General features: G+C 45.9%; 1 protein-coding gene across 4 annotated transcripts in view; it reads left to right on the forward strand.

The window, feature by feature from the left end:
* Positions 1-23,758, forward strand: part of NKAIN1 (sodium/potassium transporting ATPase interacting 1) — a 214,874-nt gene that overhangs the window by 37,173 nt on the left and 153,943 nt on the right. The window contains exon 1 of one of the 4 annotated variants that reach the window (XM_073564375.1): positions 21,079-21,250. The exons of the other annotated variants lie outside the window; for them this stretch is intronic. Coding sequence (XP_073420476.1) covers positions 21,170-21,250 — 81 coding nt within the window. The 5' untranslated portion in view covers positions 21,079-21,169. Of the gene's footprint in view, positions 1-21,078; positions 21,251-23,758 lie in introns of those variants that run through there. 4 annotated transcript variants of the gene reach the window in all.

Genomic DNA, 23,758 nt, shown 5'->3' on the forward strand with positions numbered 1-23,758 from the left:
ATGTTGGGCACAGCCTGTGATGAGGAGCGTCTCTTCCACAGGCTGCACATTGGAGGCTGCTTCTTCTATCTGGGAAAGTTCATGAAGCAGAAGCCTCTGTGTGACTCATGTGAAGTAACTTGTCTGACAGGTCATGGGTCCAGGTCAGCAGGTGATTGCAGACTATTAGCTGGTTTCGATGTTAGGTACAGGTTAGTCAGGACTCCATGTTGGGTGGAAGCCTTCCAGTATTTGTAAGGCCTCGTGCACACGCTGAGTATTTGGTGAGTTTTTACCTCAGTATTTATAAGGCCTCGTGCACACGCTGAGTATTTGGTGAGTTTTTACTTCAATATTTATAAGGCCTTGTGCACATGCTGAGTATTTGATGATGTTTTACCTCAGTATTTATAATGCCTCGTGCACATGCTGAGTATTTGGTGAGTTTTTACCTCAGTGTTTATAAGGCCTCGTGCACACGCAGAGTATTTGTTGAATTTTTCACTCAGTATTTGTAAGGCCTCATGGACACACTGAGCATTTGGTGTTTTTTACCTCAGTATTTGTGAGGCCTCGTGCACACGTTGCGTATTTGCAGTTTTTTTACCTCAGTATTTAACCCCTTCCCGCCCCTTGACGCACCGTATGCGTCATGAAAACTAGTGACTTCCCGACCCTGTCACATGATCGGGGGGCCCACAGAGTCTGAACAGCCCGGGGCCCAGACTACCCTTAATCCACCCCTGCCTATCAGTAATTTATTATTTTTCCCCCACCCCTTATCTCCACCCACAGGGACTCTACATTTTCATTAGATTCACATATATTATCACGCAGAAGGGGTTTTAAGGATGATTTTACATATAAACACACGCCTCCCCCTCGTTTATTTGTACGGTCATTTCTGAACAGACTATAGCCCTGTAAATTAACCGCCCAGTCATGGCTCTCGTCCAGCCATGTCTCAGATATCCCCACCATGTCATAATTATGTTCCAAGAACATTAACTTCAATTCCTCCATCTTGTTGGCGAGGCTTCTGGCATTAGCATACATTCACTTTATACATTCACTTTATGTATCTCTCTGTACCTCTATTCTTTCTTAAATTTTTAACTGTTCTAACACCACCCCCAATTTCATTATTTGTGCCCAGGTCTCTATCTGCACTGTCTTTCCCTCCAATAAAATGAATACCTTCCCCCAGTCCCAGTTAAAACACTCCTCCAACCTTCTAGCCATTTTCTCCCCCAGCACAGCTGCACCCTCCCCATTGAGGTGCAGCCCGTCCCTAGCGTAGAACCTGTAGCCAACTGAGAAGTTGGCCCAGTTCTCCTGGAACCCAAACCCCTCCTTCCTACTCCAATTCCTGAGCCACTTATTAACCTCCCTAATCTCCCATTGCCTCTCTGGCGTGGCACGTGGTATAGGCAGTATTTCAGAGAATACCACTCTGATATGAGTGCATACATCTTCGATTGTGTTATCAGTGTATACATCTCCAGCTGTGATATCGGTGCATACATCTTCGGCTATGATATCGGTGCATATATCTCTGGTTGTGATATCGGTGCATACATCTCCGGCTGTGATATCGGTGCATACATCTTCGGCTATGATATCGGTGCATATATCTCTGGTTGTGATATCGGTGCATATATCTCCGGTTGTGATATCGGTGCATACATCTCCGGCTGTGATATCGGTGCATATATCTCTGGTTGTGATATCGGTGCATATATCTCTGGTTGTGATATCGGTGCATACATCTCCAGCTGTGATATCGGTGCATACATCTTCGGCTATGATATCGGTGCATATATCTCTGGTTGTGATATCGGTGCATACATCTCCGGCTGTGATATCGGTGCATACATCTTCGGCTATGATATCGGTGCATATATCTCTGGTTGTGATATCGGTGCATATATCTCCGGTTGTGATATCGGTGCATACATCTCCGGCTATGATATCGGTGCATATATCTCTGGTTGTGATATCGGTGCATATATCTCTGGTTGTGATATCGGTGCATACATCTCCAGCTGTGATATCGGTGCATACATCTTCGGCTATGATATCGGTGCATATATCTCTGGTTGTGATATCGGTGCATACATCTCCGGCTGTGATATCGGTGCATACATCTTCGGCTATGATATCGGTGCATATATCTCTGGTTGTGATATCGGTGCATATATCTCCGGTTGTGATATCGGTGCATACATCTCCGGCTATGATATCGGTGCATATATCTCTGGTTGTGATATCGGTGCATATATCTCCGGTTGTGATATCGGTGCATACATCTCCGACTGTGATATCGGTGCATATATCTCTGGTTGTGATATCGGTGCATATATCTCTGGTTGTGATATCGGTGCATACATCTCCAGCTGTGATATCGGTGCATACATCTTCGGCTATGATATCGGTGCATATATCTCTGGTTGTGATATCGGTGCATATATCTCCGGTTGTGATATCGGTGCATATATCTCCGGCTGAGATATCGGTGCATACATCTCCGGTTGTGATATCGGTGTATATATCTCTGGTTGTGTTATCAGTGCCAACATCTCCATTTGTGATATCGCTGCATACATCTCTATGATCACAGCCTAGCTGTTAGGATTTGTCTGTTAGCCCAGTGCTGACTGATCTTAACCCCTTAACGACCAAGCCATTTTGTAGGTTAAAGACCAGACCTTAATTTTGAAATTGGACCACTGTCACTTTATGTGGTTATATCTCTGGAACGCTTCAACGGATCCCGCTGATTCTGACTTTGTTTATTCGTGACATATTGTACTTCATGTTAGTGGTAAAATTTCTTCAATATGACTTGCGTTTATTTATGAAAAAAATGGGGATATGGCGAAAATTTTTAAAATTTTGCAATTTTCAAACTTTTAATTTTTATGCCCTTAAATCAGAGAGATATGTCACAAAAAAATAGTTAATAAATAACATTTCCCACATATCTACTTTACATCAGCACAATTTTGGAACCAAAATTTTTTTTTCTTAGGAAGTTATAAGGGTTAAAATTTGACCAGAGATTTCTCATTCTTCCAACAAAATTTACAAAACCATTTTTTTTAGGGACAACCTCACATTTGAAGTGAGTTTGGGGGGGTCAATATAACAGAAAATACCCAAAAGTGACACCATTCTAAAAATTGCACCCCTCAAGGTGTTCAAAACCACGTTCAAGAAATTTATTAACCGTTTAGGTACTTCACAAGAATTGAAGCAACGTGGAAGGAAAAAATGAACATTTAACTTTTTTTCCCCAAAATTATTGTTTGGACGCAATTTTTTTTATTTTGTTAAGGGTATCAGGAGAAAATGAATCACAATATTTGTTGTGCAATTTCTCCTTTGTACTCCGATTTTTTTCCACAAAAATGATCTTTTCACCCCCAATTTTTATTTTCCCAAGGGTAACAGGACCCCAAAAGTTATTGTGCAATATGTCCTGAGTACACTGATACCCCATATGTGGGGGTAAATTACATGTTATAGAAAGTCAAACCCCCCCCAACTGCTACATTCAGAAACCCCTCTAATCTTATTCATATTCCCTGCATGCCTTCTGTCTCTCTTAATTGTGCCCTTTGGAAATTCTCGCTTAGTGTGTAATAAACTCTCCTTAATCCATTACTTCTTTCTTTCAAATTCTCTTAACCACCTGGCTCTTACTGAAAGTTGGATCCAGCAGTCAGACACTACCGCTGCTACTGCTCTTTCATATGGGGGATTACACTTTTCTCATACCCTAAGATCAGACAAAAGAGCAGGTGGAGGCGTTGGTCTGCTTCTATCATCCAAATGTACCTTTCAGGTTATCCCTCAGGTACCCTCACTTGTCTTCCCTTCTTTTGAGGTCCATGCTGTCAGAATCTACACCCCCTTCTCCATGCGAGTGGCGATGGTGTATCATCTTCCCGGCCCCTCCCATCATTTTCTGGATCATTTTGCCACTTGGCTTCCACATTTTCTCTCCTTCTGACACCCCTAACCTCATCATGGGCGATTTCAACATCCCCATTGCTCTTCCCCTCTCCCCATCTGCTACCCACCTTTTATCTCTGACCTCCTCGTTTGGCCTTTCGCAGCTTACTAATTCTCCAACGCATGAAAACGGAAACTCCCTCGACTTGATCTTCTCCCGGCTTTGTGCAGTGGATGATTTCGCAAACTCCCCTCTATTTTCATTCTCTATCAAGAACTGCCAGGCCGCTCAGGTCACCCCCGCTGTCCATACTTATAGAAACATAAAGGCCATTAACACCCAGAAACTTATGAAGAACTTGCAGTCTTCATTGGCCCCTATCTTCTCCCTCTCATGTCCTGATTCTGCACTAAAGCATTACAATGAAACACTTCAATGTGCCTGGATGAATATACACCTCCTATACATAGAACAACATGACACAGACAGCGATAACCCTGGTACACCCTGCAAACACGTTTCCTGCAGTGGTGCTCCAGGTGTGCCGAACGTCTGTGGAGAAAATCCAGTCTACATGAAGATTTCATCCATTATAAGTTTATGCTTAGAACATACAACACTGCCCTTCACCTCTCCAAACAAACCTATTTCAACACCCTGTGGTGCAGTGACCACTATGTCCGCTACGGGGCGCTGTGTGGGTATACCAGGACGGGCCTACAGGCATATCCATTGTGGTAATGGGTATAGGATGCTGAATGACCGTTATGTATCTCAAGGTAGGTGGCCTTTGGATGGAAGCTTGAATATGTGTGTTGATCAGCAGAGGCACTGCTGAGCTGTTGTTACACTGTGTCAGCGAGAGCTACCTCCCTAAATCTGACATTTCCCTCTCTGTGGGTGGCACCATAATAACACCCCGACAGCAGGCACGCTGTCTGGGTGTTATGTTCGACTCCGATCTCTCCTTCACCTCCCATATACAATCTCTTGCCCGCTCATGCCGCTTACACCTAAAGAACATCTCTAGAATCCGCCCTTTTCTCACCATGGAAACAACAAAAACTCTCACTGTCGCCCTGATCCACTCCCGCCTGGACTACTGTAATGCTCTATTAATTGGCCTCCCTCTCACTCGACTCTCCCCTCTCCAGTCTATCCTTAATGCAGCAGCCAGGGTTGTCCATCTGGCTAATCGTTACTCAGACGCGTCCGCTCTTCGCCAGTCGTTACACTGGCTGCCAATTCATTACAGGGTACAATTCAAAGTACTTGTTCTCACCCACAAAGCTCTCCACAGTGCGGCACCCCCTTACATCTCCTCCCTCATTTCTGTCTATCGGCCTAACCGACCGCTGCGCTCTGCAAATGACTTTCGACTAACCTCTGCCCTAATCCGTACCTCCCACTCCCGACTCCAAGACTTGTCCCGTGCTGCGCCAATCCTCTGGAATGCTCTACCCCAAGATATTAGGATCATCCACAATTTGCATAGTTTTAGGCGCTCGCTCAAAGCGCATTTGTTCAGAGCGGCCTATCACATTCAGTAATCAAAGTCATGTTATGTTTGTGTGTGTGTAGCCCATTCACTATCTCCATCTAACCCCCACCCCCTGAAGATGGCTGGACCGTCATTGTAAATACATCATTGTAAATACAAACCTATGCTTTGTATCTCCCCCACCTCATTGTAGATTGTAAGCTCCACAAGCAGGGTCGTCTTATTTCGCTTTAATTATTGTATTGTTAACGTTGTTACTTATGACTGTTGTGTTTGAAACTGTTCAACTGTAAAGCGCTGCGGAATATGTTGGCGCTATATAAATAAAGATTATTATTATTATTACCTACAAACCCACCTAGAGGCGGCATCTAGAACGCCTTAATAGAGTGTATGAATGCTTGTAGGACCTGTGATGAGGTCATAGCCATGTGACCCGATGGGCGTGGCTATGGACCATATAAGGTAACCAGAGTAGGTCACATGAGAGAGAGCGCATGGATCTGATTGGGCCAAGTGGAAGGTCCCGGCAGGCCTATGTGGAGGAAGGTGTGCTACCTTCCTGAAGACCACGTGTTGAGGCTGCTGACCCGATGAGGCCTGTGGCTGTATGTGAGGACAGATAAGCCTCCTGTGTTTGCTGAGGCTCCAGGACTGAGCCTGAAATCATGGACACTTATGCTTGATTTCACCTGAGCTAAAGGCTATTCCTTGTGTAATGTGCTGCTTTATGGGTTATGAAGCAATAAACCCTGTGAACTTTTAAAAGGAACGTGCCTCCTGATTGAATCCCGTGGCTCCTGAGCGAGTTGAATCCCTACAATTGGTGACAGACTGCGGGCAGCGGTTCCAAGAAGCACATGTTGCCGTACTGGCGGCTCTGAGCCAGGAGAGCAGACAGTCTGGAAAATCATGAGTAATACTGACGGGGGTCAGAGAAAGTGACTGTATTGATATTCGTGGGATACCTCTGAGGAGAAGAGGTGTCCGAGAACCTGTGTGGCCGTCACCAACAGGTAACAGACAGGAGTCTGTGGCATGCTGACCTGGGTCAGTGGGAAAGACTGTGTACCTGGAGGGTTCAGTGAGCAAGGTCCTGGAGGGTCAGTGTTGGGAGGTTCTAGGAAAAGAGTCGGATCCCTGGAGCACATGTTATGACCTTTGACCTGGTGAGGCGTGAGTGTTGGGCAGTCTCAGGAGGAAATGAATGTCCTGAAGAGCAGCTGCTGAGCCCCTGGACCTGGTGAGGCCGGTGTGTTGGGAAACCCTGGGAGGAGGGTCGGCTCCCTGAATAGCACCCAGTGCGCCCTGTGTGTTGGACGGTCTCAGGCAGAGACGGAACGTCCTGAATAGCACACAGACAGGACACGTGAGTTTTGTGCGGTGTGGTTTTTTTTTCTTAACAGCCTGCGGTGGCTCAGTGGGAGTCAAGAAGGTGACAAGCGGCTTGCTGTAACTCGGCGGGGTTACGAAGGGGACAAGCGGCTTCCGGTAACTCGGCGGGGCTACAAAGGGGACAAGCGGCTTCCGGTGGTTCGGCGGGTCCACGAAGACGGCGCAGCAGGAGCTGCATTGACACCAGCAGCTGCTGGTCAGCGACAGCTGGAGGTGCCGGTGATTTGTGACAGCAGGAGCTGTGGCAGCGCCAGAAGGAACTGGTGTGGTGTCGTGCTTAAAGGGCCAGTACCAGCCCAAAAAGATATAAACTGTACTGTGTGAACTGTGGCATAAGAAGTTCTGCAGAACGGACATGGGGAAGTCCCGAAAGGGGTCGGTGGCCCAGAAAGGAGTGGAGTCCCAGAAGGGGGCGGTGACCCAAATTGGGGTGGTAGCCCAAAAGGGGGTGGAGTCCCAGAAGGGGCGGTGATCCAAATCAGAGTGGTAGCCCAAAAGGGGGTGGAGTCCCAGAAGGGGGCAGTGACCCAAATTGGGGTGGTAACTCAAAAGGGGTGGAGTCCCAGAGGGGGCGGTGACCCAAATTGGGGTGGTAACCCAAAAAGGGGTGGAGTCCCAGGAGGGGGCGGTGACCCAAATTGGGGTGGTTCAGGAAATGGCAACACTGGTTGCCTCAGTGGGTATGTCTGGGGAACTGCAGTGTGTGTATGAGTTTTGAGGAGTGCGGCATGTATTTTCCTGATACCGACGGGCCACAGGTGTGTACCGTGATGCTGCACCGGGAAGGAGTCCCTGGTAGGCTGGACTCAAAGAGTCAGGTGACTCTGACAGGAACTCCTCTCGTTTTATCTCTGACCGAAAAAAAGTCAGGGTTCGCTGCGACCATGGGGTCATTGTGAATTATACGAAGGACAGAATTATGATTGAGATGACAGAGGGGAAGTGTCAAGGTGGTAGTATGCCACCAAACTTAGTGCATACCTTTGAGAGGGGCCGAGACTTTGTCGTGTTTGATGACGTATGGTCAGACGATGAAGACGTTTCGACTGTGGGGCCAGCGGACACTGAGACGGTGACGCCTCCTAAAGTGGACAGGTCAGAGGTAGAACCGACCAGAAGAAAAGGTACATCTGCCCAACTTACGGACCTGACATCTCGTGACATGACGGATGGTGGGCTGGGAGAGGAGACTGATGGGACTGACCCAGTGGTACCCTTTGACAATATAATTAAAGAGGTAGTGCTGCGACACGTGCTGGCCAAAAGAGAACAAGATCATGAGATACAGTTAATAAAGGAGACAGTGGAAGAACATCTTGAACGAGAAAGAATCCTGAGACAAATGGCCGAGCACAGGGTGGAAGGGCTTGAGAAAGAAGTCTTGGAGCTCAGACGTCACCTGTCAACGTGGCAAAATGTGAACAAGACCATTAGGGATGAGATGGAAGAACTCAGAGGAGTAGTAAAAGGCCTTCTGTGGGAGAAGAGCTTGGATGGAGATGTACAGCGGCCGGGTCCGACTGGTGGTGGAACGGAGCTGCCGGGGCCCATCTTGGCAGAGGGTCGTGAAGAGATGAGATCTTGTGAAGTTGGGGAGCTAAGAGCTGAACAAGATATTCCCCCTGGTCGGGACAACTGTATTAAGGGAAGTGTCTGTGGGGAACCCAGAGCCATCTGTCCAGGATGAGAGCAAGTCCACGACCTTCAAGTGCATGATGGAGGTACCCGAAGACGTGCGAGAAGCATATGCCAGCGAGGGTGTGCAGTAAAGGCCTATAGTGTGAACTGGGCACCAGAGACAGACCAGTTGGTGATACATGCAGAAACAGAAGACACAGAGAGAAGGGTGGCTGTCCTGAAGGAGATGCACCTACAATGTCTCCGCATGAAACAGATGCTCGTGGTGCGTAATAGGAAAGCCGCTCGACGTCTGGAGCTTGTGAGGGAAGCTCAAAGTCGGCTGGGCTTTGTGGAAGACATAATTCCGTTACCCAGAAATCTGGTGTGGAAAGTCGTTGGCAGACTTGAAAGGTGATGCAGGAGATGATAAATCGATCCAGTGTGAAGAGAGTGAGGATCCCACCTGCTGGGGAAATCCAAGTTGCTGTTGAAGATGACATGGTTCCAGTCAATGTGGTTGGCTCGATGGAAAGCATTGGGAAGCATCGCATGCTCCTGGAATATCGGGTAGCGTACCTGAAGGAGATAGAGCAGCTTAGACAGGATCGACTGCAGATGAATAAGCAGATACAGAACGTCAGGTGGCATCCACCTCCAACCCAAGGTGTAAGGACCCAAAGGGATCCTCCAAATAATGAGAGGACAGGTAGTCGAAGGCAAGAATGCCGAGAGTCCACAAGTGGCAGTTCTAATCTTAGTAGCATAGGCATGAGACTCGGTGGTGGACTTAGCGACAGAGGGTCAGACTCAGACCAGCCAGTTTGCCCAACTGGACGTGGGACTCATGACCGTACGAACCGGGAGCGCCGGCCAGTGAGAGAAAGGTCATGTGACAGAGCGCACTGCAGACAGGTGGAGACTAAAGAGTGTCTGGTCATGCTGACGGACTTTGACGGGAAGGCCAAAGACCAAGGCCGAGATACTGACCGCTGGGGGCGGGGGAGGCCTAACGTAAATATGATGCAGTATGACTGCCGAAACAGATGGAGACGGTCCTCTCAACTTGTAGGGCAAGGTGACATGGGTGCCCGGTCTCGAGATCTCTGGGTGATGTCATGTGTTCAACCCCACAAGTTTGAACAGAGGGGGTTGGTATGTGTTGCATTGACCACTATGTCCGCTAGGGGGCGCTGTGTGGGTGTCCCAGGACGGGCTTACAGGCATATCCATTGTGGTAATGGGTATAGCATGCTGAATGACCGTTATGTATCCCAAGGAAAGTGGCCTTGGGATGGAAGCTTGAATATGTGTGCTGATCAGCAGAGGCACTGCTGAGCTGTTGTTACACTGTGTCAGCGAGAGCTACCTACAAACCCACCTAGGGGCGAGGTCTAGAAAGCCTTAATAGAGTGTATGAATGCTTGTAGGACCTGTGATGAGGTCATAGCCATGTGACCCAGTGGGCGTGGCTGTGGACCATATAAGGTAACCAGAGTAGGTCACATGAGAGAGCGCATGGATCTGATTAGGCCTATGTGGAGGAAGGTGTGCTACCTTCCTGAAGACCACGTGCTGAGGCTGCTGACCCGGTGAGGCCTGTGGATATTGGCTGTGTGTGAGGACAGATAAGCCTCCTGTGTTTGCTGAGGCTCCAGGACTGAGCCTGAAATCATGGACATTTATGCTTGCTTTCGCCTGAGCTAAAGGCTATTCCTTGTGTAATGTGCTGCTTTATGGGTTATGAAGCAATAAACCTTGTGAACTTTTAAAAGGAACGTGCCTCCTGATTAACTCCCGTGGCTCCTGAGCGAGTTGAATCCCTGCAACCCTCATCACCTCACTGTCCAATAACCCCAGTAGCGTAGCTACCTGGGGGGCAGAGGGGGCGGTCACCCCGGGGCCCCGAGCTCTGATGGGCCCACTGAGCTACGCTACTGTAACTGTATCGGCGTGCACAGCGCACCCATACAGTTACATTCTGTGGCAGAGCAGGGAGAATCAATCTCCCTACTCTGCCGCCCAGCCGCTATGGGCCCCTGAGAAGGTGGTGGGGGGCCCGGTGCCGGCAGTGGGCGCCCTACCTCACAGCCAGCAACGTCGTCCTGAGCTTTTCTGTGCGCACAGGATCTGTGATGAGGTCACGGGAGGGGCGGAGTCAGGGGGTCACATGATCAGGGGCTTCAGCACAGGGCTCTGCTGTGCTGGTTGTCATGGTGCTGGTGCTGGATGAGGTGAAGTAAGTTTCTGTGTGGGGTCAGGATTGGTTTACAGGGTGGATGTAGCAGAGCTGTGTGTGTATGAGGTGTACAGAGCAGAGCCATGTGTGTAGAAGGTGTACGGAGCAAAGATATGCATTTATGAGGTGTACAGAGGAGCAGAGCCGTGTGTATTGGGTGAGCAGAGCTGTTTGTGTACGGAGCGGAGCCAAGTGTGTACGGGGTGTACAGAGCAGAGCGGTGTGTGTACGGGGTGTACAGAGCAGAACCGTGTGTGTGCGGCGTGTATGGAGTGGAGCCGTGTGTACAAGGTGTACGGATTTGAGCCGTATGTGTACAAGGTGTATGGTGCGGAGCCGCGTGTGTACGGGGTGTGCGGAGCAGAGCCGTTTGTGTATAGGGGGTGTGGAGCAGAGCCGTGTGTGTATAGGGGGTATCAGGTGCAGTAATAGGGACACATACGGCAGCAGTGGCTCAGTATTGGGGCATCAGGTGCAGTAATAGGGACACATACGGCAGCAGAGGCACAGTATTGGGGAATCAGGTGCAGTAATGGGGACAGATACGGCTGCAGCGGCTCAGCACTGGGGTATCAGGTGCAGTAATAGGGACACATAAGGCAGCATCGGCTAAGTATTGGGGTATCAGCTGCAGTAATAGGGACACATACAGCAGCAGAGGCTCAGCATTGGGGTATCAGGTGCAGTAATAGGGACACATATGGCAGCAGCTCAGTATTGGGGTATCAGGTGCAGTAATAAGGACACATACGGCAGCAGAGGCTCGGTATTGGGGTATCAGGTGCAGTAATAGGGACACATACGGCAGCAGCGGCTCAGTATTGGGGTATCAGGTGCAGTAATAGGGGCACATACGGCAGCAGCGGCTCAGCATTGGGGTATCAGGTGCAGTAATAAGGACACATACAGCAGCAGAGGCTCAGTATTGGGGGTATCAGGTGCAGTAATAGGGGCACATACGGCAGCAGCGGCTCAGTATTGGGGTATCAGGTGCAGTAATAAGGACACATACGGCAGCAGTGGCTCAGCATTGGGGTATCAGGTGCAGTAATAGGGACACATACGGCAGCAGCGGCTCAGCATTGGGGTATCAGGTGCTGTAATAGGGACACATACGGCAGCAGCGGCTCAGCATTGGGGTATCAGGTGCTGTAATAGGGACACATACGGCAGCAGCGGCTCAGCATTGGGGTATCAGCAGGATGATGGGTTTGTGCAGGTTGGGGATACGTGGTGATGGGGCTGGAATATGAGAAGTGAAACGTGTCGTTGTTGTATTCTCTGTAGCCGAGTCCTGGCTGGAGGAGTTGTCATGTCGGTCTGGGCCAGATGGAAAAGACGTGAAAAGTGACCGATTCCATCAGAAAGAATGTCAGCGGTAAGACACCAACTATACCTGTGCAGTAATCACATATGTTTTGTAGGACTGGTATTTACCACTGACCACATTGCGGTAATATCCATGTTGGTCTTTATATAGGGATTATTTTCAGTAACGGCGCAGTCATCTCCTACATCCACTATTAGGGTGCGTCACCGAGTTGTAATCAAAGTTACCTAGTTAGGGGCCCACTCAGAAGTTTCGCCCCCCCTGAACCGAAACCCTAGCTACGCCTCTGAATAACCCTAAACGTCTCTTTGACACTTTTCATTCCCTGCTCAACCCAAGAGTGGAGGCCCCAACCACGGAGCTTCGAGCTGACGATCTGGCCAATTTCTTCAAAGAAAAATTTGACCAGATTCGACAGGAAATTATCTCCCAATCACCTCATACCATGCACTGTCCTCCCTCCCCCACTGCTTCTAGCTCACTCTCTGATTTTGAACCAGTCACAGAAGAAGTAAGCAGGCTGCTTGCATCTTCTCGCCCAACCACTTGCACCAGTAACCCATTTCCGTCACATCTCCTCCAGTCCCTTTCCCCTGCTGTCACCACTCACCTAACTAAAATATTTAACCTCTCTCTCTCTTCTGGTATCTTTCCCTCCTCATTTAAGCATGTCATCATACATCCACTACTTAAAAAACCATCCCTCAACCAAAATTGTGCCGCTAACTATAGACCTTTCTCTAATCTTCCCTTCATTTCTAAACTCCTGGAATGCCTGGTCCACTTCTGTCTGATCCGCTATCTCTCTCACAACTCTCTTTTCGACCCTCTCCAATCCGGTTTCCGCTCTTTACAATCTACTGAAACTGCCCTCACTAAAGTCTCTAATGATCTATTAACAGCTAAATCTAATGGTCCCTATTCCATGCTAATTCTCTTGGATCTCTCTGCAGCATTCGACATGGTGGATCATCAGCTCTTCCTCACTATGCTCTGATCCATCGGCATCAAGGACACTGTTCTCTCCTGGTTTTCCTCCTATCTCTCTGACCGCTCGTTTACTGTATCTTTTGCTGGCTCCTCCTCCTCATCTTCCACTTACTGTTGGGGTTCCTCAAGGATCGGTTCTAGGTCCCGTCCTCTTCTCTTTGTACAGTGCCCCATATTGGTCAAACAATCAGTAGATTTGGTTTCCAGTACCATCTCTATGCTGATGACACCCAATTATACGCTTCCTCTCCTGACATCACGTCTGCTTTTTTAGAAAACACCAGCGATTGTCTAAGCACTGTGTCTAACATCATGACCGCACTATATCTGAAACTGAACCTGTCAAAGACTGAACTCCTTGTGTTTTCTCCCTCTACTAATGTACCTATACCCGACACTGCCATTTCTGTGTGTGGTTCCACTATTACTCCACAGCAACATGCCCACTGTCTTGGGGTCATACTTGACTCTGAGCTTTCCTTTGCCCCCCCACATCTGATCACTGGCTCGCTCTTGTTATCTGCATCTCAAAAACATTTCTAGAATTCGACCTTTTCTTACCTTTGACTCCGCCAAAACTCTTACTGTTTCTCTTATTCATTCTCGTCTGGACTATTGTAACTCTCTTCTAATCGGTCTCCCTCTTACCAAACTTCCCCCCTCCAATCTGTCTTGAATGCTGCAGCCAGGATTATATTCCTAGCCAATCGTTACACTTATGCCTCTACCTTGTGCCAGTCCTTACAATGGCTACCCATCCACTCCAGAATCCAGTACAAACTTATTACCCTCACCCACAAAGCCCTCCATGGCACAGCACCACCCTACATCTCCTCCCTCATTTCAGTCTACCACCCTACCCGTGCCCTCCGTTCTGCTGATGACCTGAGGTTAGCATCCTCAATAATCAGAACCTCCCACTTCCGTCTCCAAGACTTTACACGTGCTGCGCCAATTCTTTGGAATGCACTTCCCAGGTCAATACGATTAGTCCCCAATCCCTACAATTTTAAGCGTGCCCTGAAAACGCATTTATTCAGATTGGCCTACCGCCTCAACACATGAACCTAACTTTCCCTGTGTGGTACAGTCAAAAGTTTTACCATAACTAGGTTCCCCGTATCATGTTTCCACATGCTTTATGCATCTATCAGCCCTCTGTGTCTGCACTGTTACACACTTAATATTATGGCTTATCCAAACAATCAGGGCAATTGTTACCACCCACTTTTCATCTCTACCTTTTTCCTCATAGATTGTAAGCTTGCGAGCAGAGCCCTCATTCCTCTTGGTATCTGTTATGATCTATGTGATTATTGTTATGCTGTAATGTCTATCGTCTGTACAAGTCCCCTCTGAAATGTAAAGTGCTGTGGAATAAAATTAAAATGTAGAAATAAAATTTATTATTATTATTATTTGGGTGCACGGCAGAGCTCCGAAGCGAACGAGCGCCATTTGACTTTTTTGGCTGGAATTGAGATCGGACGCCATGTCACATTTGGAGATCCCCTGATGTGCCTAAACAGTGGAAACCCCCTACAAGTAACCCCATTTTGGAAACTAGACCCCCCAAGGAGCTTATCTGGATGTGTGGTGAGCACTTTGAACCCCCAAGTGCTTCACAGAAGTTTATAACGTAGAGCCGTGAAAATAAAAAAATAATTTTTTTCCACAAAAATGATCTTTTTGCCCCCCAAATTTTTATTTTCACAAGGGTAACAGGAGAAATAGGACCCCAACAGTTGTGGTGCAATTTGTCCTAAGTACGCTGATACCCCATATGTGGGGTGGATCCACTGTTTGTGTGCATGGCAGAGCTCAGAAGGGAAGGAGCGCCATTTTGGAATGCAGACTTTGATGGAATGTTTTGCGGGCGTCATGTTGCGTTTGCAGAGCCCCTGATGTGCCAAAACAGTAGAAACCCCCCACAAGTGACCGCATTTTGGAAACTAGACCCCCCATGGAGCTTATCTAGATGTGTGGTGTGCACTTTGAACCCCCAAGTGCTTCACAGAAGTTTATAACGCAGACCTGTGAAAATTAAAAAATCATATTTTTTTCCACAAAAATGATCTTTAACCCCTTTCTGCCATCCGACGTACTATCCCGTCCATGGGACCTGGGCCCCTATGCCCATGGACGGGATAGTACATCGGCGCGTTCAGCGGCGCCCACGTGGTGAGCGCCGCTGATCGCGGCCGGGTGTCAGCTGATTATCACAGCTGACACCCGGCACAATGTGTCAGGGGCGGTCACGGACCGCCCCCGACACGTTAACCCCTTGCACACTGCGATCAAACACGATCGCGGTGTACCGGGGGTTAAAGGGAAGCATCGTCAGGGAGGGGGCTCCCTCCGTGCTTCCCTGAGCCCCCCACGGCAGCGCAATGTGCAGCGCTGCTGCGGGGGACTCCTTTCCTCCAGGCCCCCGAATCCAAGATGGCGACGGGGGCCTTCGGGGGCCTGCAGGAAGCTGGCTTCCTCAGTGCCTGCAAAGCGCAGGCATGAGGAAGCCTTCTGCAGTGCCTGTGACAGATTGCTGATCTGTCACAGTGATCTGTGATGTGACAGATCAGCGATCTGTCACAGGACAGTGATGTCCCACCTGGGACTATTTAATAAAGTAAAAAAAAAAATAAAAAAAAGTGTAAAAATAATTAAAAAAAAATCGCCAAATATATTAGAAAAAAAAAAATTCCCCCAATAAATCCATTTTTTGGAAATAATAAAAAAAACAAACAATAAAAGTACACATATTAGGTATCGCCGCGTCCGTAACGACCCGCCCTATAAAACTGTCCCATTAGTTAACCCCTTTAGCGAACCCCTTAAAAAATAAAAATAAAAAACGAAGCAAAAAATAATGATTTATTATCATACCGCCAAACAAAAAGTGTAATAACGTGCGATCAAAAAGACGCATATAAATATCCATGGTACCGCTGAAAACGTCATCTTGTCCCGCAAAAAACGAGCCACCACACAGCATCATCAGCGAAAAAATAAAAAAGTTATAGCTCGCTGAATAAAGCGATGCAAAAATAATTATTTTTTATATAAAATAGTTTTCATTGCATAAAACCAACAAAAACATAAAAAAACGACCTAAATGAGGTATCGCTGTAACCGTACTGACCCGAAGAATAAAACCGCTTTAACAATTTTACCGCACGTGGAACGGTGTAAACGCACCCCCCCCAAAAGAAATTCATGAAACGCTGGTTTTTGTTCATTCTGCGTCCCAAAAATCGGAATAAAAAGCGATCAAAAAATTTCACGTGCCCGAAAATGGTACCAATAAAAACGTCAACTCGTCCCGCAAAAAATAAGACCTCACATGACTCGGTGGGTCAAAATCCGGAAAAATTATAGCTCTCAATATGTGGTGATGCAAAAACTATTTTTGCAATAAAAAGCGTCTTTTAGCGTGCGACAGCCGCCAAACATAAAAACCGCCATAAATAGTAAATCAAACCCCCCATTATCACCCCCTTAGTTAGGGAAAAATAATAAAATAAAAAAATGTATTTATTTCCATTTTTCCATTAGGGTTAGGGCTAGGGTTAGGGCTAGGGGTGTGTTGGGGTAGGGTTAGGGCTAGGGTTAGGGTAGGGTTAGGGTTAGGGCTAGGGTTAGGGTTAGGGGCGTGTTGGGGTTCGGGTTGGAGTTAGAATTGGGGGTTTCCACTGTTTGAGCACATCAGGGGCTCTCCAAATGCAACATGGCGTCTGATCTCAATTCCAGCCAATTCTGCGTTGAAAAAGTCAAATGGTGCTCCTTCCCTTCCAAGCTCTGCTATGCGCCCAAACAGTGTTTTACCCCCACATGTAGGGTATCAGCCTACTCAGGACAAATTGCAAAACAATTTTTGGGGTCCAATTTCTCCTGTTACCCTTAGGAAAATAAAAAATTGGGGGCAAAAATATCATTTTTGTGGAAAAAAATGATTTTTTTATTTTCACTTCCGAGTGTTATAAACTTCTGTGAAGCACTTGGGGGTTCAAAGTGCTCACCACACATCTAGATAAGTTCCGTGGGGGGTCTAGTGTCCAAAATGGGGTCACTTGTGGGGAGTTTCAATAGTTTAGGTACATCAGGGGCTCTCCAAACGCACATGACACCCGCAGACCATTCCATCAAAGTCTGCATTCCAAAACGTCACTGCTTCCCTTCCGAGCCCCGACGTGTGTCCATACAGTAGTTTTCTCCCACATATGGGGTGTCAGCGTACTCAGGACAAATTGGACAACAACTTTTGGGGGTCCAAATTCTCCTGTTACCCTTGGGAAAATGAAAAAATTGGGGACTAATTGATCATGTTTCTGGAAAAAATACGATTTTTTTATTTTCATGCCCGGGCATTATAAACTTCTGTGAAGCCCTTGGGGGTTCAAAGCGCTCACCACACATCTAGATAAGTTCCTTAGGGGGTCTCGTTTCCAAAATGGGGTCACTTGTGGGGGTTTCCACTGTTTAGGTACATTAGGGGCTCTCCAAAGGCAACATGACACCCGCAGACCATTCCATCAAAGTCTGCATTCCAAAACGTCACTACTTCCCTTCCGAGCCCTGACGTGTGTCCATACAGTAGTTTTATCCCACATATGGGGTGTCAGCATACTCAGGACAAATTGGACAACAACTTTTGGGGTTCAATTTCTCCTGTTACCCTTGGGAAAATAAAAAAATTGGGGACTAATTGATCATGTTTGTGGAAAAAATACGATTTTTTTATTTTCATGCCCTGGCATTATAAATGTGAGTGAAGCCCTTGGGGGTTCAAAGTGCTCACCTCACATCTAGATAAGTTCCTTAGTGGGTCTAGTTTTCAAAATGGGGTCATTTGTGGGGGGTTTCCACTGTTTAGGTACATTAGGGGCTCTCCAAAGGCAACATGACACCCGCAGACCATTCCATCAAAGTCTGCATTCCAAAACGTCACTACTTCCCTTCCGAGCCCCGACGTGTGCCCATACAGTAGTTTTCTCCCACATATGGGGTATCAGCATACTCAGGACAAATTGGACAACAACTTTTGGGGTCCAATTTCTCCTGGTACCCTTGGGAAAATAAAAAAATGGTGACTAAAAGATCATGTTTGTGGAAAAAATACAAATTTTTTATTTTCACGCCCGGGCGTTATAAACTTCTGTGAAGCACTGGGGGGGGTCAAAGTGCTCACCACACATCTAGATAAGTTCCTTAGGGGGTCTAGTTTCCAAAATGGTGTCATTTGTGGGGGGTTCCACTGTTTTGGTACATCAGGGGCTTTCCAAACGCGACATGGTGTCCGATCTCAATTCCAGCTAAAAACGTCAAATGGCGCTGCTTCCCTTCCGAGCTCTGCCATGCGCCCAAATAGTGGTTTACCCCCACATGTGGGGTATCAGCGTACTCAGGACAAATTGCACAATAACTTTTAGGGTCCTGTTACCCTTGGAAAAATAAGAATTGAGGGTGAAAAGATCATTTTTGTGGAAAAAATATGATTTTTTAATTGTATGGCTTTATGTTATAAACTTCTGTGAAGCCCATGGGGGTTCAAAGTTCTCACCACACATCTAGATAAGTTCCTTAGGGGGTCTAGTTTCCAAAATGGTGTCATTTGTGGGGGGTTTCCACTGTTTTGGTACATCAGGAGTTTTCCAAACGCGACATGGTGTCCGATCTCAATTCCAGCCAAAAACGTCAAATGGCGCTGCTTCCCTTCCAAGCTCTGCCATGCGCCCAAATAGTGGTTTACCCCCACATGTGGGGTATCAGCGTACTCAGGACAAATTGCACAATAACTTTTAGGGTCCTGTTACCCTTGGAAAAATAAGAATTGAGGGTGAAAAGATCATTTTTGTGGAAAAAATATGATTTTTTAATTGTATGGCTTTATGTTATAAACTTCTGTGAAGCCCATGGGGGTTCAAAGTTCTCACCACACATCTAGATAAGTTCCTTAGGGGGTCTAGTTTCCAAAATGGTGTCATTTGTGGGGGGGTTCCACTGTTTTGGTACATCAGGAGTTTTCCAAACGCGACATGGTGTCTGATCTCAATTCCAGCCAAAAACGTCAAATGGCGCTGCTTCCCTTCCGAGCTCTGCCATGCGCCCAAATAGTGGTTTACCCCCACATGTGGGGTATCAGCGTACTCAGGACAAATTGCACAATAACTTTTAGGGTCCTGTTACCCTTGGAAAAATAAGAATTGAGGGTGAAAAGATCATTTTTGTGGAAAAAATATGATTTTTTAATTGTATGGCTTTATGTTATAAACTTCTGTGAAGCCCATGGGGGTTCAAAGTTCTCACCACACATCTAGATAAGTTCCTTAGGGGGTCTAGTTTCCAAAATGGTGTCATTTGTGGGGGGTTTCCACTGTTTTGGTACATCAGGAGTTTTCCAAACGCGACATGGTGTCCGATCTCAATTCCAGCCAAAAACGTCAAATGGCGCTGCTTCCCTTCCGAGCTCTGCCATGCGCCCAAATAGTGGTTTACCCCCACATGTGGGGTATCAGCGTACTCAGGACAAATTGCACAATAACTTTTAGGGTCCTGTTACCCTTGGAAAAATAAGAATTGAGGGTGAAAAGATCATTTTTGTGGAAAAAATATGATTTTTTAATTGTATGGCTTTATGTTATAAACTTCTGTGAAGCCCATGGGGGTTCAAAGTTCTCACCACACATCTAGATAAGTTCCTTAGGGGGTCTAGTTTCCAAAATGGTGTCATTTGTGGGGGTTTCCACTGTTTTGGTACATCAGGGGTTTTCCAAACGCGACATGGTGTCCGATCTCAATTCCAGCCAAAAACGTCAAATGGCGCCGCTTCCCTTCCGAGCTCTGCCATGCGCCCAAATAGTGGTTTACCCCCACATGTGGGGTATCAGCATACTCAGGACAAATTGCACAATAACTTTTAGGGTCCTGTTACCCTTGGGAAAATAAAAATTGGGGTGAAAAGATCATTTTTGTGGAAAAAATATGATTTTTTAATTGTACCGCTGTACGTTATAAACTTCTGTAAAGCCCTTGTGGGTTCAAAGTTCTCACCACATATCTAGATAAGTTCCTTGGGGGGTCTAGTTTCCAAAATGGGGTCACTTGTAGGGGGTTTCCACTGTTTAGGTACATCAGGGACTCTCCAAACGTGACATGGCGTCCAATCTGAATTCCAGCCAATTTTGCATTGAAAAAGTCAAACGGCGCTCCTTCCATTCTGAGCTCTGCCATGCGCCGAAACAGTCGTTTCCCCCCACATATCAGGTATCTGCGTACTCAGGACAAATTGCACAATAACTTTTGCAGTTCAATTTCTCCTGTTACCCTTGGTAAAATAAAAAAAATTGAACCTGAAGTATTTTTTTTATGAAAAAAAGTTAGATGTTCATTTTTTTTTTAAATATTCAAAAAAATTCCTGTGACGCACCTAAAGGGTTAATAAACTTCTTGAATGTGGTTTTGAGCACCTTAAGGGGTGCAGTTTTTAGAATTGTGTCACTTTTGGGTATTTTCTATCATATAGACCCCTCAAAGTGGCTTCAAATGTGATGTGGTCCTAAAAATAAAATGGTGTTGTAAAAATGAGAAATCGCTGGTCAACTTTTAACCCTTATAACTTCCTAACAAAAAAAAATTTTGGTTCCAAAATTGTGCTGATGTAAAGTAAACATGTGGGAAATGTTAGTTATCAAGTTTTTTGTGTGCCGTATCTCTGTGATTTAAGGGCATAAAAATTCAAAGTTGGAAAATTGCGAAATTTTCAAAATTTTCGCCAAATTTCCGTTTTTCTCACAAATAAACGCAAGTTATTTGAATGAAATTTTACCACTAACATGAAGTACAATATGTCACGAGAAAACAATGTCAGAATCACTGGGATCCATGGAAGCGTTCCAGAGTTATGACCTCATAAAGGTACAGTGGTCAGAATTGTAAAAATTGGCCCGGTCATGAACGTGCAAACCACCCTTGGGGGTGAAGGGGTTAACCTCTGCAGAAAAAGTAATACCCCAGTCATTCATGTTTAATGCCACAATAAATTCTTGAGCTTCAACTTCAGTGCCTTTCCAAAATACAATTAAATAATCAATAAAACGACGATAATATATTATGTTGTTACAGTAAGGTTGCTGACACAGGGGCGATGAGGACTCGAAGCACCCCATGAAAAGATTTGCGAAACTTGGCGCTACCCGAGTCCCCATTGCGGTGCCAAGCCGCTGTATATACAATTGCCCCTGGAAGGTAAAAAGGTTATGTTCTAATATGAATTTTAAACGCCTTATTAAAAATTGTCTCTGTTGTTCTGGCATATCTGCTATCCCATTCAAGTAATGTGAAACTGAATTAATTCCCAATATATGATCAATATTGGAGTAAAGGGCATGTACAGCTAAAGTTATAAACATGTACTTTTCTTCCCAAACGAAATTTTCGCATTCTTTTATTAATTGAATGGAGTCTAGGAGAAAAGAAGGTAATTTTCTGACTAGATCCTGTAAGTACAAGTCGATATAATGCGACAGCTGGCTGGTTAATGATCCGATACCCGAAATGATCGGTCTTCCGGGAGGTTTCACAGGATTTTTATGCACCTTGGGCAGGTGATAAAAGAGGGCTGTATTTGGATTTTTGTTAGTCAGGAAACGTTTTTCCCTTTTATTTAGAATGTTTTGGTTAAAGGCAGGGTCTATCAACCTATGGTATTCTTCAATATGTTTCTTGGAAGGATCAGCATCTAATTTTGTGTAGTATTTTGCATCCGATAGTATACTATATGCTTCCTCCAAATAGTCATCTCGGTCCTGAATGACAATACCCCCTCCTTTATCTGCCTCTCTAATTACAATTTTATCATTGTCCTTTAGTTTGTTTAAGGCTTCTTTTTCTTCCTTTGAAATGTTAGTTTTTTGAAAGGGTCCTTTATGCCTTATTGGTCCATTTCTTATTAAGCTTGTAGTTTCTGTTTTCCTTTTTTGTATAGTTTTACCCCCAGTTTTATTTAATTCCCGAAATTCCTCGGATACTAAAGCATAAAAAGTATCCAAATGGCTACCTCGATGGTGGGTGGGGTTAAAAGTGGATTTGGGACAAACATTTTTAATTATATTTTTGCTGAGTTGTATGGTATCCACTTTTACTTCATCCTTGTCTTTTCCTCTTCTAGCTCATCGAAACCATTTTGCCTACTTTCATGGGAAAAAGAACTAGGCATTTCATTATCAGACTCAGAAGTGCATAAGGTCCTGGCCAACTCAAATGGGTTCTCCAGATGCACCTTATTACAGGAAAACTCGAGATGGTATAGGACACCTGAATTTCTGCACCATCTTGGATTCATTGAATCCAAATTATGCTGGAGGTGCGGTCTGGGAATAGGCAACATCTCACACATCTTCTGGACCTGTCCCCTTCTAAAAGACTTTTGATCGGGGGTCAGCAAAATGCTTATAGATCTAAAGTTGATAACCAGGAACCTCTCCCCAAAAGAAGTGTTACTTTCTTCTCCCACTTCGGACTGCAGGCTAACAAAACATGGTCCTCTGGCTCTAATGTTGAGCGCGGCTAAGCATTTAATTTCATCCCACTGGAAGAGTCCATCTCCACCAACCCTTGCCGAATGGTTTGAAAAAAATCAAACACATTTACAGAATGGAGGAACTTTCCAGTTGGGAAACCCACTCGCACCCCTTTCTTTTAAAGGCTTGGGCCTCCTGGAGGCAAAAATGTGCTCCTACTTAATCTTCCAAAGCGGTGGGTAAGTTTCTGACTTTTTCCCACGCTCATTAGTTCACCTCAGGTCAGCCAGGGACTCCCCTCAGCCTCAGTGACGTCAGTGGGAGTCCCTGGCTGACCTAAAGAGAACTAATGAGCGTTGGAAAAGTCCGAAACTTTCCCACGGTAATTAGTTGATCTCCAGGCAGCCAGTGAGGCTGCACAGAGCTGAACTAATTCATTCTGTAGTAGATTACAGTGGGGCTGGTCGCATTAGCAACTGTCCACGTTGTAAACTATTTAACCCCTTGTGAAGGATTATAGCGTGGGACATCAATGAACGTTGGAGAGGTAAGGATACTGTTGCTTTTTTATGTTTTATTTTTTGCAGATCATGGTTTATTTTTGGATTAGCAGAGGAATAAAAATTAGTCAAAAACTTGTTGTCTTTATTTCATTAAAAGACTTTTTAATTAATGTCTGTGTGTTTTTTAACCATTTCGTAGTCTAGGGTTAATAATGGATCGGTGTCTTATTGACTCCTCTCCATTTTTAACCGGCTTAATGTCACCTTCCAATAGCAAGGTGATATTAACCCTTTGTTATATTAACCCATTAGCCACCCCTACAGGGCAATGGGAATAGAGAGGATAAGTGCCAGAAAAGGTACATCTAATAGATGCGCATTATCTGGGGTGTCTGGGGGCAGATGTTTGTAGCCAGGGGGGGGCAAAAACAATGGTCCCTCTCAAGGCTATTAAAATCTGCCCTCACTCACCTGCTTTACCTCTCTGGTTGACAAATTACCGCGGGAGCCCACGCAATTTTTAACAACGAATTAACCCCTTAAATTAACACCTACACCTCCCAAATTTTACACACATACCCTCATCTAATTACTAGTGAAAGACATATAAAAAAAATGTAACGAAATGGTTTACTATATGTAAACCATGTGTCATTTCATGTCGGGTTGGGGAATGATTTTACAAAAGCCGGCAAATGCTTCAGCGGCTATTCGGCTATGAAGAACTGTAT

Source organism: Dendrobates tinctorius, unplaced genomic scaffold, assembly GCF_039654945.1.
Source record: "Dendrobates tinctorius isolate UK_male_01 unplaced genomic scaffold, ASM3965494v1 ptg000015l, whole genome shotgun sequence".
Taxonomy (NCBI): domain Eukaryota; kingdom Metazoa; phylum Chordata; class Amphibia; order Anura; family Dendrobatidae; genus Dendrobates; species Dendrobates tinctorius.